The sequence below is a fragment of the Chrysemys picta genome, unplaced genomic scaffold, assembly GCF_011386835.1.
Source record: "Chrysemys picta bellii isolate R12L10 unplaced genomic scaffold, ASM1138683v2 scaf1, whole genome shotgun sequence".
NCBI classification, from domain to species: Eukaryota; Metazoa; Chordata; order Testudines; family Emydidae; genus Chrysemys; species Chrysemys picta.
Window position 1 is genome coordinate 602,180 of NW_027052708.1, and position 19,483 is coordinate 621,662.

A 19,483-nucleotide genomic window follows, 5' to 3' on the forward strand; every position below is an offset into this window, starting at 1 on the left:
TGACTCCCTTGGGATGTGAATCTGAGTCTTTGTGTGCGTCTCAGAATCAGTGAGTTCTATAGCAAGGTGGTAAGTTGGGAATTACTCACCGAGTTCAGAGCCAGGTGCAGCCAGGAGAGACTGACAATATTAAAAGACAACAGCAGAGTCAGTGCAGGGGACACCCACTGACTGTGTCAGGTACAGTATGTACTAGTGTGGCAACCTGACGGGTGCAGTGTGTGTGCACTGGAACCAAACAGCTGAAGGATCTTGGTAGCCAAATAACATTTCAAGGCTAAGAGTGAAATCCTCGCCCCACTGAAGGCAATGCTAAAACCTCCTTTGACTTCAACGGAGCCAGGAGTTCGCCCTAAGACTGGAGCAGGAGAATTCCTGTGTACAGCTAGTGTAGTGCAGGGGTGTAGCCATGGGTGGGTTGTGGCCCACCCAGTTAGCATCCAGGCCCACCTAAATCAGGGCCAAAGCCCCCGAATCCACAGGGTGGGACTCCCATCCCTGGCTCGATGTCCATCTGCCTGGCTGTGTCTTTCTCCAGCTTCCCTGGTCTGTGGCCCCAGCACTAGCCCCGTGGAGAGTGTGCCTTGTGGGGGTAGGGGTGGTTGAAATGCAGGGCTAGTGCTGGGGCCGGTGACTGGAGCAGCAGCTCCTGGCACCGTCAGGAAAGGGACGCGGTTGGGCTGACAGACACTGAGCCAGGGTCGGGAAGGGTGGGTGGAGCTTGAGCCCCGGCGGGACCCCTCTTCACCACAAGGGCGCGCCTAGGTGACCAGAAGTCCTGATTTTATAGGAATAGTCCTGATATCTGGGGCTTTTTCTTATATAGGCGCCTATTACCTCCCATCACCTGTCCAATTTTTCACATTTTCTATCTGGTTACCCTAGGCACGTCCCGCAGCCTGTGTGCCCCGGGCAGCCCCAGCTTTGGGTGCCCGCTGAGCGGTAAGGGCTGGCTGGAAAGGGTGGAGGGAGGCAATCCCCCTCCCAAGGGCACTGGATCCCTCCTGCACCCCTCCCTCTGCCCCTCCTGTCATTGCCCACCCTCTGAAAGCCGGGGCCCACTCAGGTTTCCTGTCCTAGCTATGCCACTAGTGTGGTGTGAGGGTAGAGAGCAGATTTGCGGCTTTCGAGGACGCTCGTGGATATAACTGGGTACCACAGCCCCTCAGGAAGGCCAGATGGGATCATGGCAGATGGAGCTCGTACAGAAGGGACCAGGTGTTTTTCCTTAGAAGGGATTTTCCTTCTAGCAACTAACTGTAGGGAGAAATCAGCATCTTCATGTGCTGAGGAGTTCCCTCCGAGAACCAGGGTCCGGGCTGGGTAGCTAGTTAGGAGAGGCTGGGCAGGGCTGCAGGGAATTCAGTTAGGAATGCAGGTAGCAGCCTCTGTGAGAAGCAGGAGAACTGTGAGGTGAATTGCCCCCAAGGTACAAAGGTATCAGCTGTAAATAGGAGAGTAGATGTCTGTTGAGAGTGCTGGGCAGGACGCCATAGGCTTAGTCATGGTTTGTAACAGCACCAGTGACTCTGGGCTCTGTGGGAGACAGTCCTGGAAGCTACGGTACATTATTAGGAAGAAGGTTGAAATCCAGGACTTCTGCAGTAGGTTTCTCTGTAAGGATCCCAGTTACAGCCAGGCAAGAAGCCCTATGAAGACTCTGTACATGGCTGAGAAGATGGGGCAGAGAGGGGAACTGAAACTTCATTAAGCAGGAGGGATCCCTTTGGTGAGGGGAGAAGCAGATGATCATAATGGCCTCTTTGGGTCTTAAAATTCTACGGCTCTATAGACCCAATGGTGAGCTGGAGCCGGTTCGCACCGGCTAGCGGGGACTGGTTGTTAAATTTAGAAGCCTGTTTAGAACCGGCTATTAAAGGGCTGGGCATGGTAAGAGTGCCGGGCTGGAGCTGGGAGGAGGGGTTGGATAAGGGGCAAGGAGTGGTTGGAGGGGACGGAGGTTCTGGGGGGGCGGTCAGGCGACGGGGAACGGGGAGGTTGGGGCGGCCCGGCTTCCCCAGGCAGCAATTTAAAGTGTCTGGGGCTCCCAGCAGCGGCTGGAGCTCCAGGCCCTTTAAATTGCTGCCAGAGCCCCACCGCCGCTACTGCAGGGCTCCGGCGGCTATTTAAAGGGCCGGGGCGGTAGAAGCAGGGGAGCCGTGGGCCCTTTAAATAGCCCCCGGAGCCCTGCTGCCAGAGCCCTGGGGTAGCAGCAGCAGCAGCCGAGGACTCCTGGAAGCTACGTGTACATTGTTAGGAAGAAGATTGAAATCCACAAGGGAACCAGATTGGCTGGCCATTACAATTAAGTTTTCTAGTGAATTATTTTTCCTGCAGGGCCCTGGCCACATTCAGTGCCCAGGATGGATAAATCGGTGTTGTGCAGAGTCAGGCTATTGCCTGTATGACCCCTGCCTCATTCACTTTAGAAACTGGAAGGCCTGTAGAGAATGATCAGGGGAGCGCAGGAAGAACTAGGATGATCTTGTTAAGAGCAGTGACCATCATTCAGTAGAGCTCAGTTCTGTTCCTGCCTCTCCCACAGACTTCACAAGTGATGCTGAGCAGGTCTCTTAAGCCAGTTTTTATGGGGTCTGATTAGCAGAAGTACTGAGCACTCACAACTGCCGCTAGGGTCAAGACAAGATGTGGCTGATCAGTTCTTCTGCAGTCAGGCAGTGTGGGTGGGTGGAACGAGCACAGGGCTGCAAGTCAAAACACTTTGTTTGATCCTATCTCTGCTGCTGACTCACTGGGTGGCCTTGGGCAAGTCACTTTGCTTTTCTCTCTCAGTTTCACCAGCTGTAAAATGGAGCTAATAATAATACGTTACCACCTGCTTCCCTGGCGTTTGGTGAGGGTTTATTAATGTCTGGACAGTACTTTGAACACATAACACTTTACAGAAATGGTGAGTACTTTGAAGAATCAGGCCCCAAGGGTCTCAGGTTGGTGCCCAATCACTCCAAATAAGTAGCGAGTTTGGAAGTTTGGCTTTAATCATTGTATGTAACATTTTCAAAAGCAGCTAAATGATGTAGGAGCCTAAATGCCATTTTCAGAAGTGACTTAGGCAGCAAGAGGGAGAAGTCTGCATGGTTCTTAGGCTCCTACGTTATTGGAGAAAATGGGATTTAAGTCCCTAAGTCACTTAGGCACTTTTGAAAATGTTATTCTTGGGCTTCTACATGCCTAAGTCACTTTTGAAAGGGGCATCATAAGAGTCTGCTATCTTCCAGAGGTGTTATGAAGACAAATTCATTAATGCCTGCGGTGCACTCTGACACTACGCTGACGAGCATCATGAAGAAATTAATAATTCTGTATTCAGTGCAGTGTTTGTATGGTACGTATAGTGAATAAGGCCCTGAATCACAGGTTGAATGATGAGGATAAAAATAAATATTCTACAGCTCCCTCAGCTCCTGATCACCATCCTCCCAGTGCACTGAAGGAGGCAAGAGCTGGTGGGATGGAGGGGAATAATAAGACATGTGCATGCAATTAGACTGTGTCATAATGTATATGCAGAAGGGAGGGGGAAGGCTAAATTAACATTGCATGGGTAACCTTAACTCTGATATTTCCTAATTCTTGTGCATTTGGCTTTGACTAATAACACTGTTTAATTTTGTAATGTTTTTAAGTAAGGTAAATATTGGAGCTGGTCAACAACCCAACATTTTTCCTGTTAAGTATGATAATGCAGTATTTCAACTTTTAAACACATCAAAGAGATTGGGATGTGGAAATGGAATGAGAATTTTTGTTTAGATTCTAACTAAAATGTTGATTCATTTAAACTTTTTGAAAATGACAAAATCAATTTTCCTTTTCAACTGGAATGGCGTGAAAAATGTTAGAAAAAAACGAAGTGAGATAAAGTGCTACTTTCTCTGTGGCATGCTACCAAAAATATCCTCAGGGACTCAAGTGAGAGAAGGGAAATGTTTATTTTCAGCAGTTTATAATTCAGCCAAACCTGGAAGGGATTTCCCTGCACTAGCGGAAGGCACTTCCCTGGCCCCAGCATTACTCCTTCCCAAATTACAAAAGCCTGCTGCAAACAATGACGGCATAAAAGCTACTCAAGTAGGTGTTGAGAGTATTTTATAATAGAAAGTGTGAAGCAACCTCCATATTGGGAATTGCTACTAGCTCCCCCTCTAATTACTATAGCAGTGATTTGGAGAAGGATGAGGACAGTAAATTGGTGACATTTATGAAACCTGAAGGACAAAGTGCTGCCCCTGCTCCACTTCCCTGTAGAAGGACAGAATTGCTGACGTTTTTACTGGAGAATCTAGTGCATTCCGGGGTCATCACTATTCTTTTTGTGATATTATTTACTTTAATTTTATTTTAATACATTTACCATTATTATATGTGGTTTAAGATCTAGCTCCCCGTCCCCTTGCTGTGCCCTGAGGTTCCCCTGCTCTGGGGGCAGTGTCACACACTGAGGGGCAGGTGTCCTTAATCCAGCATTACACTTACCTGAGCAAACCACACTGGCATCATTGTCATGGGAGCACTGAGAGGCCCCCAGGGCAGTAACAGGGCAATACCCCAAGTGGGGTTCAGCTCCTTTACAGTGAAATGCATCTGTCCAGACAGAGCCAGTTCCCCTCCCGAAATACCCTCCTCCTGGGGCTGATACAGCGAATCCGCAGTCGAGCTGATGACAGAGAACGTTGGCATCTGGTAAATCCCAGTGTGAGTCACAGAGGGTTCCCCAGGCACCACGAACCTGGATCTCCACCCTCCCTGAGCACTCTGTGCTGCCGTTCACCAGCCGGAGCCCCGTGTGCCCTGGGGAGAAGGGAGAAGGGGTTTAGAGTGGGAGCCTTAGAGCTATGTTATACCAAATAGTTAAAGAAAGGAAAGTCAGGGGGAATTTGATCTGATTCTAGTTATCTTGGATCAGTTGCATTTTACGAGAAGCTGGTGCCATCCCATTACTCTAGCTCTCTACACAGTGAGGTCAGTGCATTGCTTCACCCTAATCTAGAATTCACATCACTGGGATTTTAAAGACTTTACACTGAATTCTTACGTGAGCATATGGCTCCAGCATCATGTGCATGTGAGCATGTCTGACTGATGTGCGATAGCCTGGGACAGTACGCAAGGTGGGACTCATTCCCTGCACACTGGAATGCTTCAGTCCAGATTTTTCCATGTCCTTCTCTGAAGTGAGCTCCTCCTGGGATAGATAGAGCTGTTCCACATTGTAGTTCCTTACAGATAACGTTGGCAGCTTTGAGGTCAAAGTGGGCATCACAGACTGTGGTCCATGTTTCTCCATCTCTTATTTCCACACGTCCCGAACAGGCACTATGCCCTCCAACCAGCCAGGACTTAATGCGTCCTAGAAATTCAATAAAGGCAGGAATTTATAAAGGGGCCTCAGGAAGTTAGATGCTCGATGGCCAAAAATTTTGGCTGAATGCCAATCATGGTTCAGTGGCAAAGTTCAGGCAGCAATTAGAAATTAAAAAGCAATATATAACAAACGGTAAACAGTGGTATTACATAACCAACAATATACAGTAGCTGTTAGGATGTGTAGAAAATTGATAAGGGAAGCTAATGATATCAGGGGAAAAAATCATAGGTTGCCACGCTAAGAAGCCTCACAAGGCGTTTTTAAAATATACTAGGAACAAACAAAAAATCCTAACAGTGGTGTAGTTCCACTGCAAATGAAGATGGTAAGATTGTTAACGATGCAGAAGAGGCAGAAGTATTCAATAAACATTTCTGATTTTTTATAAAAACCCAGGATGTATCAGATTATGTGGAAAGGATGAACTATCCTTCAGTCCATTGGTAACTCAGGAGGAAGTTAAACAGCCTTTACTATTTTTATATCAGCAGGCTTCAATAGCTGATAAAACCACAGAATAAGAGAAATGTAGGGTTGGAAGGAAACTCAAAGGGTCATCTAGTCCATCTCTTCACACCAAGGGAGATTTAAGTATACCTAGGCCACCCTGACAGATGTTTGTCTAACTTGTTCTGCAAAGTCACCAATTATGGGGATTACACAACTTCCCTACAGACCCTGTTCCAGTACTTAATTATCCCTATAGTTAGAAAATTTTTCCTAATATCTAATCTGAATCTCATTTTCTGCAATCTAAGATGATTATGTCTAGTCCTACCCATGGTGGATATGGACAACAATTGACAAACTATCTTTCAGTTATTTGAAGACTGTTATCAGTTCCCCTCTCAGTCTTCTCTTCTCTAAACTAAAAAGGTCCAATTCTTTCAACATCTCCTCATAGATCATGTTTTCTAAACCACTTACTCTGTTTGTTGCTCTCCTCTGGACATTCTTCAATTTGTCCTCATCTTTCTTAAACTGTGATGAGCACAACTGGACACAGTACTCCAGATGAGTCCACACCAGTGCTAAGTAGAGCAGGACAATTACCTCCTGTGTCTTACATATAACATTCTTGTTAATACAATTCAGAATGACATTTCCCTTTTTCACAACCGCATCACAACTTTTCAGATTGTAGGGGCCTGCAGGGGCTGGGGGCTGGGAAGGACGCCGAGCCCTGAGTAGGGGGCGGGGCTTGGCTGATTAGGGGGCCCATAAAAGGGGCCTCCCAGCCAGGCAGCGGCACAGCTGCGAGCAGCGGCACCGGAGGCAGCAACAGGGCGGCTAACAGGGGAGTTTGAGAGGGAGTTTGCAGGGGGAGGTAAGGGGGGAGGCAGGAGGGCGCGGTGTGTGCTCTGAGTCCACAGGTGCAGTGGGCACAGATTGCAGCAGCCATGAGCCAAGCAGGAGCAGCAGCAGACAGAATGCAGATGGCCGCATGTGGAAGCTGTGGTATGTATATGGTCCTAGCAGGGGAGCCAGAACACAGGTATGTGTGTATGAAGTGTCGCCTGATAGTGTTACTGGAGGAAAAGATTAAGGGGCTGGAGATGCAGGTAGATACCCTGGTGGAGTTTAGGCGGGGGTTTGAGCAGCTGATGGAGGATAGGCAAGGGGGCACTGAAGAAGTATGCCCTATGGTGGAGGTACAGGCAGAGGTAGAGGACGGTGAGAGGGGAATGGAAGGGAGAGAACATGGGAGGTGGAAGCATGTGACTGTGAGAAGCAGGCCAAGGAAAAGAAGGGCCAGTGAGGGGGAGATAGAACTCAGGAATAGGTTCGAGTGTTTGGATAGCGAGGTGGTGGGGCAGCAGGTGGCGACTGAAGGTGGAAGGGTGAGGAAGAAGAGGAGAGCTGCTAGTCCAAGAGAGAGGGGGGAGGAGTTGATGGAGACAGCACCAATTCTGGGCCCCGTGAGGATTCAGGAAGGCATAAGGGAAGATAGGAATAGGCACAGGCCAGGACTAGAGGGATCGGAGACTAGATTACTAGATCGCACTGTTGCCAGGCGACGGCAGGTGTATGTAATTGGAGACTCTTTACTGAGGAGATTGGATAGGCCTGTGACCAGGGCGGACCCGGAGAACAGAAGGGTGTGCTGTCTACCGGGCGCAAGGATACGCGATGTGGACCTGCGGTTGAAAAGGATCCTACAAGGAGCAGGTAAGAACCCCCTGATAATCCTTCATGTGGGAACGAATGATACGGCTAGGTTCTCGTTAGAGAGGATCAAGGGAGATTATGCCAGGCTGGGGAAGACGCTCAAGGAGATAGAGGCTCAGATTATCTTTAGTGGGATTCTGCCCGTTCCGAGGGAAGGGCAGCAAAGGGCTGATAGGATTGTGAGAATAAATAGTTGGCTAAGGGAGTGGTGCTATAAGGAGGGCTTTGGGATGTATGGCCACTGGGAGGCTTTCGGGGACAGACACCTGTTCTCGCGGGATGGGCTTCACCTGAGTAGGGAAGGAAATAGACTTCTGGGAGGGAGGCTGGCTCATCTTATCAAAAGAGCTTTAAACTAGCAAGTTTGGGGAGACGGTTGGGAGATGCACAGTTAATCTCCACGCCAGATTCCAGTATGGAGAAGGTGAGTAAAATGAGAGAAGACATAGCTGGGGAGATGAGATTGGACATTGGAAGGACAGGAGGGACGGACACTAGGAGGCCCGCAACATATAGTGCTACTAATGGGAGACGGGCTAAACGACATACATTAGGGTGTCTATACACCAATGCCAGAAGCCTAGGTAATAAAATGGAGGAATTGGAGCTCCTGGTCCAAGAACTGAAACCAGATATCGTAGGAATAACGGAAACGTGGTGGAATGACAGTCACGACTGGAACACAGGTATGGAGGGGTATGCGCTGTTTAGGAAAGACCGGAACAGAGGTAAAGGTGGGGGGGTGGCATTGTATGTCAATAGTGAAATAAACTGTAAAGAAATAATAGTGGATGGATTAGACAACACAGAGTCCGTCTGGGCAATACTCACAATGGGTAATAGGACTTCTAGAGCCTCTCCGGGGATAGTGCTTGGAGTGTGCTATAGACCGCCGGGATCGACCCAGGTTATGGATAAGGAACTATTTAATGTGCTTAGAGAAGTAATTACTAATAGAAACTGTGTAATTATGGGGGACTTTAACTTCCCGGATATAGATTGGGGAACAAACGCTAGTAGCAATAATAGGGCTCAGATGTTCCTAGATGTGCTTGCTGATCAATTCCTCCATCAAGTGGTAGCTGAACCGACGAGGGGGGAGGCCATTTTAGATTTGATTCTGGTAAGTAGTGAGGACCTCGTTGAGGAAGTGGTAGTAGGGGATAATTTGGGCTCCAGTGATCATGAGCTAATTCGGTTTAAAATACAGGGAAGGAGTAACAGAATTAAGTCAAAGACTAGGGTTTATAATTTTAAAAAGGCCAATTTTAACAAATTAAGGGGACTGGTAAGGGAAGTGGATTGGGCAAACGTATTAATGGATTTAAAGGCAGAAGAAGCCTGGGATTACTTTAAGTTAAAGATGCATGAGCTGTCGGAGGCCTGTATCCCCAAAAAGGGAAAAAGATTACCAAGCAAGAGATTTAGACCGAGCTGGATGAGCGACCGACTCAAAGGGGCGATTAGGAAAAAACAGAAAGCGTACAAAGAGTGGAAGAGGGGAGGGATCAGTAAGGAAATGTACCTAAGTGAAGTCAGAGAATGTAGAGATAGAGTGAGAAAGGCCAAAGGCCGTGTAGAATTGGACCTAGCGAGGGGAATTAAAAGCAATAGTAAGAGGTTTTACAGCCACATAAACAGGAAGAAAGCAAAGAAAGAAGAAGTGGGACCGCTGAGGACTATTGACGGAGAGGAGATTAAAGACAATCTAGGCATGGCGCAATATCTCAATGAATATTTTGCGTCGGTGTTTAATGAGGCCAATGAAGGGATTAGGGATACTAGCACCATTACAGAGGGGCGTTCGGGATGGGGGATTACCGTATCCGAGGTAGAAACAAAACTTGAACGCCTTAATGGGGCTAAGTCGGGAGGACCGGACGATCTTCATCCGAGAATATTGAAGGAATTGGCGCGGGAAATAGCAGGCCCATTAGCGATAATATTTAATGAATCTGTAAACTCGGGGGTGGTCCCGTTAGACTGGAGAATAGCTAATGTGGTTCCTATTTTCAAAAAAGGGAAAAAAAGTGATCCGGGTAACTACAGGCCTGTTAGTTTAACATCTGTAGTGTGCAAGCTGTTAGAGAAAATTTTGAAGGAGAAACTAGTTGAGGACCTGGAGGGTAGTGGCAATTGCGATAATTTACAACATGGTTTTACGAAGGGCAGATCGTGCCAAACGAATCTGATCTCCTTCTTTGAGAAAGTAACAGATTTATTAGATAAGGGAAATGCGGTGGACCTAATATACCTGGATTTCAGTAAAGCGTTTGATACTGTACCCCATGAGGAATTATTAGTCAAACTGAAAAACATGGGGATCGATTTGAAAATCCAGGGATGGATAAGGAATTGGTTAATGGGGAGAATGCAGCGGGTCGTATTGAAGGGTGAACTGTCAGGTTGGAGGGAGGTTACCAGTGGAGTTCCCCAAGGTTCGGTTTTGGGACCCATTTTATTTAATCTATTTATAACTGACCTCGGAACCGATTGCAGGAGTAGGCTGGTAAAGTTTGCGGATGATACGAAGGTGGGAGGCGTTGTAAATTCGGAAGAGGATAGGGATATCCTGCAGGGAGACTTGAATGAACTTGTGAATTGGAGTGTCAGAAATAGGATGAAATTTAATAGTGAAAAGTGTAAGGTGATGCATTTGGGGATGACCAATAACAATTTTAGTTACAAGATGGGGACGCATTGGTTAGAACTAACGGAAGAGGAGAAGGACCTAGGGGTCCTTGTAGACCGCAGGATGACTATGAGTCGACAGTGTGACGTGGCGGTGAAAAAAGCCAATGCTGTCTTGGGATGCATTAGGCGAGGTATATCTAGTAGGGATAAGGAGGTCCTGCTTCCGTTGTACAAGGCGCTGGTGAGACCTCATTTGGAGTACTGTGTGCAGTTCTGGTCTCCAATGTTTAAAAAAGATGAACTCAAACTGGAACGGGTGCAGAGAAGGGCCACTAGGATGATCAGAGGAATGGAGAAACTGTCGTATGAAAGGAGACTAGAGGAGCTTGGGTTGTTTAGTCTGACAAAGCGAAGGCTGAGGGGGGATATGATTGCTATCTTTCAATATATTAGAGGGATTAATACAAGGGAGGGAGATGAATTATTCCAGCTTAGTAATAACGTGGATACGAGAACGAATGGATTTAAACTGGCCGTGGGGAAGTTCAGGCTTGAAATTAGACGAAGGTTTCTGACCGTTAGAGGGGTGAAATATTGGAACGGCCTTCCGAGGGAAACGGTGGGGGCGAGGGACTTGTCTGGCTTTAAGATTAAGTTAGATAAGTTTATGGAGGGAATGGTTTAATGGTAAAACATAGTTGTCAAGGAAAACCAAGCAATGGTAGGTAAATAGCATAATGACTAAAAGGGGTCAGGATGGAGACTCTTGCCTATATGCTCGGGGTCTTACTGATCGCCATATTTGGGGTCGGGAAGGAATTTTCCTCCAGGGCAGATTGGCTGAGCCTCTGGAGGTTTTTCGCCTTCCTCCGTAGCATGGGGCAGGGATCTCTAGCAAGAGGGTCTCTGCCGATTGAGGTCACTAATAACAGGATTGGGGACTTCAGCAGCAGAGTCCAGGGAAGGGGCGGGGACGGTTTTATGGCCTGCAGCGTGCAGGGGGTCAGACCAGATGATCATAATGGTCCCTTCTGACCTTAAAGTCTATGAATCTATGAATAACCCTGAGATCACTTTCTGCAGAACTGCTGCCTTGTCAGTTATTCCCCATTTTGGTTTTTTTACATTTGATTTTTCCCTCCTAATTCTAATGCTTTGCACTTGTCTTTACTGAATTTAAATTTACTGATTTCAGACCAATTCTCCAGTTTATCAAGGTCATTTTGAATTTTAACCCTGCCTTCCGAAGAGTTTGCGATCCTTCTCAGCTTCATGTTGTGACAGTGAATCCCATAAAGTTTTATGGAAATATGCGTATATATGACATAACTGGAATATGTTTTATGCTACATATGCCATGTAACATATCTCTGTAAAGGTTATGAGCTACTGAATCTATTCCTCCTATTTGTATGCATGTATCATTTTTGTATTCCAAGTTATGAACATTGGCCATGTACGTGCTTGATTCTGAATTAGCTTTAATAAAGCATTTGGTCAGCTTCTTTAGAAAGGAATTTGCAAGTTAAGTGCCCAGTCAAGAAGCACTTAACACACAATGGATCTTGGAAGGCTCCAATCCACATAAGAATTCTTCCTGGAGACAATCAAGATAGCATGTGGACAATGGCTGCTGCCTGTAAAAACTGAGTCATGCATGGACATGTGAATTGCCCATGTGTCTCCAAACCTCCATTTTGTAGCTGGATTCTACACAGGGGGAGGGAGGGGTGTCCACCCACAAGAGAAAGTCTATTTCAACCCCTGGGAGACCCCTCCATTTTGTCTTCAGCTGGCTAAAGAGATAGCCTCTCCACCTCCAAGGATCATAGAATCATAGAATCAAAGAATATCAGGGTTGGAAGGGACCTCAGGAGGTCATCTAGTCCAACCCCCTGCTCAAAGCAGGACCAATTCTCAACTAAATCATCCCAGCCAGGGCTTTGTCAAGCCTGACCTTAAAAACCTCTAAGGAAGGAGATTCCACCACCTCCCTAGATAACCCATTCCAGTGCTTCACCACCCTCCTAGTGAAAAAGTTTTTTCCTAATATCCAACCTAAACCTCCCCCACTGCAACTTGAGACCATTACTCCTTGTTCTGTCATCTGCTACCACTGAGAACAGTCTAGATCCATCCTCTTTGGAACCCCCTTTCAGGTAGTTGAAAGCAGCTATCAAATCCCCCCTGATTCTTCTCTTCTGCAGACTGAACAATCCCATTTCCCTCAGCCTCTCCTCATAAGTCATGTGCTCCAGGCTCTAATCATTTTTGTTGCCCTCCGCTGGACTCTTTCCAATTTTTCCACATCCTTCTTGTAGTGTGGGGCCCAAAACTGGACACAGTACTCCAGATGAGGCCTCACCAATGTTGAATAGAGGGGAATGATCACGTCCCTCGATCTGCTGGCAGTGCCCCTACTTATACAGCCCAAAATGCCGTTAACCTTCTTGGCAACAAGAACCTAGGCCCAATAGGGGAAGACAGTCTCCCTGGGACAGAGTGCCAAGATCTTTGCCCAGCCAGTTCCCATCTCCCCCTTTCTCTCCCAGTCTCTGTTTCTTGCTTCCCACCAGTATCCAGTCTCAGAATGTCCGTCTGTCCCCCGGCCACCCCACAGGCACCTTGTCCCAATCTACTCTCCTCCTCTCATCTCGGTCTGATTCTTGTCTCTTCAACCATTCAATTCAGGTGGTTTCCTTTCTGCACTGCCTGGGCCCAATAGGGGAAGACAGTCTCCCTGGGACAGAGTGCCAGGAGTGAACAGATGAGCCTGCACTCTGACTGTGATGCTGGCCAAGCCTCAGGTCTCATTGAATGGGAGGAGGGATAGCTCAGTGGTTTGAGCATTGGCCTGCTAAACCCAAGGTTGTGAGTTCAATCCTTGAGGGGGCCGTTTAGGGAGCTAGGGCAAAAATCTGTTTGGGGATTGGTCCTGCTATGAGCAGGGGGTTGAACTAGATGACCTCCTGAGGTCCCTTCCAGCCCTGATATTCTATGATTCTACAAATGCATAGCCTGACCAAATCACATGTGTATTAGTATTGATCAAAGTCATTATTAAATGTGTAAACATATAAGAGTGTTTAATCTTCAAGAAAACTAACAGGATGTTATATGCATTGTTCTCACTTATCTGTATCCCATTATAATGCAATAGCTAATATTTACACTGTGTATAGCCCTGTAACTAAATAACCCATCAAACGAGAAAGAAGCTTTGCAGAATGCAAATGAAGAATTTTCACAGAAAAGTGCTAATTTCAAAGCAAGTGGTCATTGTGTGTGATGATCGGAGGCAAACACTCTAAATGCATTCCTCACTCTGTCATCAAAGGAAGAGTTCATGTGGGTAGTGACCCTATGGGCTTGTTTTCTGTGAGAAGAAGCCATAAGTACAGTTTTAGGGAAAGATCCTTCATCTCTGGACTGTCTGGATTCTAAGTGAACGAAAAGATGGAGATCTCTGGAGTTATTCTGGGTAGCCCTGAGAGACTTTTGAGAAACTGGCAGATGATTACATCTCTGCTACCATTTTGAATTATAGACTGTGACTCACCTGCACATACATTTTACCTGCTCTAACATCTCAATAATTCTCATTTCCTTTTCTTAGCTAATAAATCTTTAGTTAGTTTACTATAGAACTGGCTACCAGAGTTGTCTTTAGTGTAAGATCTAGGGTACCAACTGATCTAGGGTAAGTGACTGGTCTCTTGGGACTAGGAGCAAACTGAATGTGGTCTGATTTTTGGTGTAAGTAACCATTTTACTGCATAATCCAGCTTTTCGGGGGGGGGGGGGGGGGGGGGGCAAGATAGCCTGGAGAGTCTAAGCAGTGGTTTTGAGCCTGCGGACTGCAGGTTTCCCACCACTGGTCTAAGGGCACTGTCTGTGACTCCATGGTAAGAGTGTTATAGTAATAGTAAGCACAGGTGCCGGCTTCCAGTTCTCCCGGGGGGTGCTCAACTCCCACTCCACCACCAGTCCTGCCCCACTCCACCCCTTCCCCATTGCCCCCCGCCCCATCTCTTTCTACCGCTCCCCCAAGCGCACCCCATCCTTGCTCGTCCCCCTCCCTCTCAGCGCCTCCTGCACATTTTGGAAAAGCTGATCGCGGCAGGTGGGAGGCACAGGGAGGGAGGGTGAGGAGTTGATTGGCACTGCAGGGAGGAGCTTGGCTGCTGGTGAGTGCTAAGCACCCGCTAATTTTTTCCACGTAGTCGGCACCTATACATCCAGGAGTTCACCTTTGTTACTGGCCTGGTGAAATCTAATTATAGAACACACCACCAGTTTGCAGTGTCTACCCTGTTTTCTGACAGTCTGCCCTGAGGTAGGCACTCACAGTCATGAGCCTCTCCAGACAGTGTGACACTGATCTCTTAGACATCAGTTAGTTCCCCAAAGAAAGCTGACTGAGGTAATTAGATAAGAAGGCTAGCAGGCTGGATGGATATAGAGCCAAGTAGCCCATCAGCCCGAATCTGATAAAGAAGCACAGGAAGGATGCCCCTGGTGGGGAAAGCGAGAGGAACAGGGCTAGCTGAGCCCAGTCTCAGAAAGGCCTTAGGGGAGGGAAATCTTTCTTCCCCTCAGGTCCTGATAAGAGGGCCAAAAACACAGAGGATACTGTAAACAGACTGTTTCATGGGAACTGTAGTGCTATTGACGGAGGGAACTCAAAATCAGTGGCACGGTGAATGCACAATTAGTGGAGTCTAGGCTGTTTCTGTTGTTGCTAGAGAATTTACATCTGCGAGGGCCTGTCTGTTTTCTGCAGAATTTCAAAGTCCTGGCAACAAATCTCATTTTTATAAAGTCCGGCCCATCATCTTTATTTTTTAACAATGCTAGGAAATTGCATATCATATGTTAACAGGATGTTGAGTTTTTGCATAAAAACACTCACAATCCAGAGAGGGTTAAGATTAAACATTTACCTTTAGCTCCCATTGCCAAGAGGAGCTGCTAAAATGTTTGAAATTCTAAAGGAAAATATTCTACTCTTCCTTGTGCCGTTTGCATAGGAATTTATTACTCCTACTAACTGTTAAAAAGAGAAGAATTACAAATAAAAAAAATGTTGTTCTGTGGAGCTTGGCATTACAGCCTTGTGCTCCCTCCTGGAGCTTCCTCTCCCGACCTGCCCCACACATTTCTCTCTTCCACTGGTCTCTTCCCACCTTCCTCCCCTGGGCTCTTCCCCCTCCTCCTCCCCTTTCTACCTGGCCTCTCTGCCCTGCGTGTACAGGCTGCTATTTCCCCAGATGAGCAGCAGACTCTGCCCCCACTCCCTGCAAGCTGCTTTTCTCCCAGTAGCTCTGAGTTCCACCCCTGCCCCCAGTTGTCTCTACAGCTGTTTGCATTTCTGGGGGTTGTGGAGAGGCAAAGCTGGCTGCTGGGAGGGAGGCAGTTCACAGGGACTGTGAGGATTGGCCACTGCCTGCCACACAGTCCTCAGATATTGCCTGGGAGAACTGGTCCCCAGGACAGGGTTTGAGAACCCAGGACTATCCCTGAGACTGGGAGCAAGTACAGGCATTATTACTACGCCTAGGAGCTACGGCTACATGCAGAGTTCCACTGTGACCCCTGGAAGAGGCTGGTTGCAGCAGTAGATGGCTGAACTGGGGACACCATAGAATGATAAAAAGAACAGGAGTACTTGTGGCACCTTAGAGACTAACAAATTTATTTGAGCATAAGCTTTTGTGGGCTACAGCTCACTTCTTCGGATGCATAGAATGGAACACAGAAAGAAAATATTTATACATACAGAGAACATGAAAAGGTGGAAGTACGCATACCAACTATAAGAGGCCAATCAATTGAGATGAGCTATCATCAGCAGGAGAAAAAAAACCTTTGAAGTGATAATCGAGATGACCCATAGAAGATGTGAGGATACTTAACATGGGGAAATAGATTCAATTAGTGTAATGACCCAACCATTCCCAGTCTCTGTTTAGACCTAAGTTAATTGTATCTAATTTGCATATTAATTCAAGTTCAGCAGTCTGTCTCCAAAGCGGAAGCTATGCTGGCGGGAGAGTGTCTCTCGCTGATATCGTGTGATGTAGACTCTGCTTTAAGTCGATGTAACTTACGTTGCTCAGGACGGGGGGTGTTTTCACACCCCTGAGCCATAGGTACCAACTTCCCTACTTTCCCCTGGGTGCTCGACACCCCCTCTCTGCCCCCGCCCCCATTCCAACCCCTTCCCCAAAGTCCCTGCTCCAACTCCTCCCCCTCCCTGCCCCAATTCCAACCCCTTGCCCAAATCCCCTGAGCCCCACCTCCTGCCCTGAGTGTGCCATGTTCCTGCTCCTCCCTCTCCCTCCCAGCATGCCACCAAACAGCTGTTTGGCAGCGGCCGGGGGGAAGCGCTGGGAGGTAGGCGGAGGAGCGGGGACGTGGCACACTCGGGATGTGTGTGTGCAGGAGGTGGGGCGGGGGATGAGGGGAGCTTGGCTGCCAGTGAGTGCAGAGCACCCAATAATTTTTCCCCATCGGTGCTCCAGCCCCAGAGCACCCATGGAGTCGGCACCAATGCCCTGAGTGACGTAACTTACGTCAGTTTAAGGACAGTCCACAAGAACACTTAGAGCATGGCAGGCCAGTGCAGGGTAGATTTACACCCCAGCTTGCCACAAACTAAATGTTCATGTAGATCTGCTCTCAGTCTCCCCCACCCCACCCTGGCTGCTTATTTCAGTCTCATCACCCAATTAGCCTTAGACTCCCCCCAGACCCCGGTTCTTGATCTGATCTGTTTTTCCTCACCCACCTCCAGTTTCTCCCCACTTGTTCCCAGTCTTAGACTACTCCCCCAGTCAGTCCCAGTCTCCCCAGCTCCAAATCTCCTTGCTCAGCAAGTCACAGTCTCTCCCCACCCACTCCCTGTCCTAATCGCCCTGCCTAGCCAGTCCTAGTCTTTTCCCCCTCCTCCTAGTCCCAGTCTCCTTGCCCAGCCAGTCCCCATCTCCTGCTTTCTCTCCCAGTCTCTATCCATCCACCAGCCTCCAGTCTCAGAATATTCCCCCTGCATCCTTATCCTCATCTACTTTCCCCTCTCACCCCGGTCTGCATTCAATTCAGGTAGCTTCCTCCCCACACTGCCTGGGCCCAATAGGTGGAAACAGTCTCCCTCGTCTCAGTTCTAGTACCTGGTACCACTCTGGCCCATAGCAGCCAGGAGCATAATTTCAGCAGAATTTTATTGGTTACACATCTTGCCACTGCTGCAATCCCTCTTCAGGGACCGTCACCTTGCTGTGGTGAAGGGGTTTCTGTGCTCCAATGATCCTCGGAGCTATGCTGTGAGGAGCTCCATTTTTCTTCAAGTTTGGTATAATGAGAAGATCCCGGAAGACTTGAGAAATGCCAACATTGTTACAATCTTTAAAAAAGGAGATATGTTGGAGTGTGGAAATTATCATGGCATTGTCTTGCTATCTACAGCAGGGAAAATTCTCACCCGTATCCTCTTAAATCGATTACTTCCCCTTGCTGAGGAAATATTGCCGGAATCTCAGTTCATTTTCAGACCATCCAACAGGACAACCCTCATGATCTTTGTTGCCCACCAAATCCAGGAAAAGTCTCAGGAGCAAAATCAGGACCTGTACATGGCCTTTATCGATTTCACAAAGGCCTTCAATTCTGTCAATCGTGAAGCCCTGTTCAAGGTGCTGGCCAGATTTGGCTGACCTCCAAAATTTATTAAGGGCCTAAGGTTTCTTCATGATGAGATGACTTCCACCATTCTCTGTAATGGCCTGGAGATGGATCCTTTCATCATCAAAACTGGGGTTAAGCAAGGACGTGTTATTGCTGCAACTCTGTTCTCCATGTATTTTGATCCTCGTTAAAGACCGCATCCCCACTGGAGTTGACATTCAATACAGAATGGATGGGCGGCTTATTAATCTTTGACATTTCCACTCGAAGTCTAAAGTCCTCAGGGCGTCCATTACAGACCTTCAGTACGCTGAAGACTGCGCCATCGTCATGCACACTGAGAATGACCTTCAGTCCACACTGGACTTTTTTGCACAAGATTGCCAAAGCCTATGACTCTCACTCAATATTAAGAAACCTAAAGTGCTCCATCAGCCTGCTTCAGGCCTTGCACATGAGCCACCACAAATCACCATTGAGGGACAGACTTTGGAGAGAGTTGAGGACTTCTGTTACCTCAGTAGCCAACTTTCTCAAAATGCAAAAATTGAGAGTGAGATCCAACACAGGACCCATTACGCCAGTGCTTCCTTTGGGAAACTGCTGTGGTGCGTTTTCACAGACCGTGACCTATGGCAGGAAACCAAGATCCTGGTCTATGAGACAATTGTTATTCCTACACTCCTTTATAGATGTGAAACCTGGGTGACCTATCGACAGCACCTCAAGAGTCTGGAGAGGTATCACCAACGATGCCTCCAGAAGAGCCTTTGCATCAAGTGGGAAGATCGCTGCACTAACACCAGCATCCTCATTGAAGCTAATGTCACCAGCATTGAAGCAATGATCCTCACTCACCAACTCTGCTGGGCTGGACATTGTGTGCCGATGCCAGACTCTCGCCTCCCAAAACAAGCCCTCTCCTCTCAGCTCACCCACAGTCGGAGATCCCATGGTAGTCAGAGGAAACCCTACAAAGAAACACTGAAAGTGTATCTCAAGAAAACTCATGTGGACATTACAAGCTGGAAGGAGCACGCAACCAACCAATCTCAATGATGCTACATCCTCCAATAGGCAGTAGCCCGCTTTGAGGAGAAGTGCCTTTCCCTCGAAGTTGAAAAGAGAGAGAGAAGGAAGGAAAGAAAAAGAACTTTCTCCCAGCAGGCAGCTGACTCGTCAGGAAACGTCTGTACCTAACGAGGGCAGATCTATGGTTCCAGGATCGGACTTCTGAGTCGTCTCAAGACCCGTATGTAAATCTGTGGTTTGATCATCCTCCAATGGAGGGATGGCCAATGATGGTGATGCTGCTGTTGCAACCAATGAGGCTGTGGGCCTACAGACAACAGCCTCTTTCACTGTGCATCCCTGATTCACTACCTGGGCTCCGTCCAGCTTTTGCACTAACTGAGGCAGGGACCTTGGCGGAGGAGAATGTTTTGGCGAAGTTTCGTATTAATCCAACCAGAAATGAACACTGAAAGCTGGACGAGAAGGGGTTGAGAGAGACAAGGTGGGTGAGGTAATATCTTTTATTGGACCAACTCCTGTTGGTGAGAGAGACGAGCTTCTAAGCTTACACACAGCTCTTCTCTGTAAGATCAA

At 47.7% G+C, this 19,483-nt stretch overlaps 2 protein-coding genes across 6 annotated transcripts in view; both read right to left on the reverse strand.

Moving 5' to 3' along the window:
- The window catches only part of LOC101935734 (olfactomedin-4-like), a 253,106-nt gene that overhangs the window by 126,532 nt on the left and 107,091 nt on the right, over positions 1-19,483 (reverse strand). The gene's annotated exons all lie outside the window — the stretch shown is intronic.
- The window catches only part of LOC135977477 (scavenger receptor cysteine-rich type 1 protein M130-like), a 79,231-nt gene that overhangs the window by 6,727 nt on the left and 53,021 nt on the right, over positions 1-19,483 (reverse strand). The window contains exons 7-8 of the mRNA XM_065578736.1: positions 5,057-5,371; positions 4,498-4,812 (exon numbers count right to left, since the gene is read on the reverse strand). Of these exons, the coding sequence (XP_065434808.1) occupies positions 4,498-4,812; positions 5,057-5,371 (630 nt within the window). The remainder of the gene's footprint in view (positions 1-4,497; positions 4,813-5,056; positions 5,372-19,483) is intronic.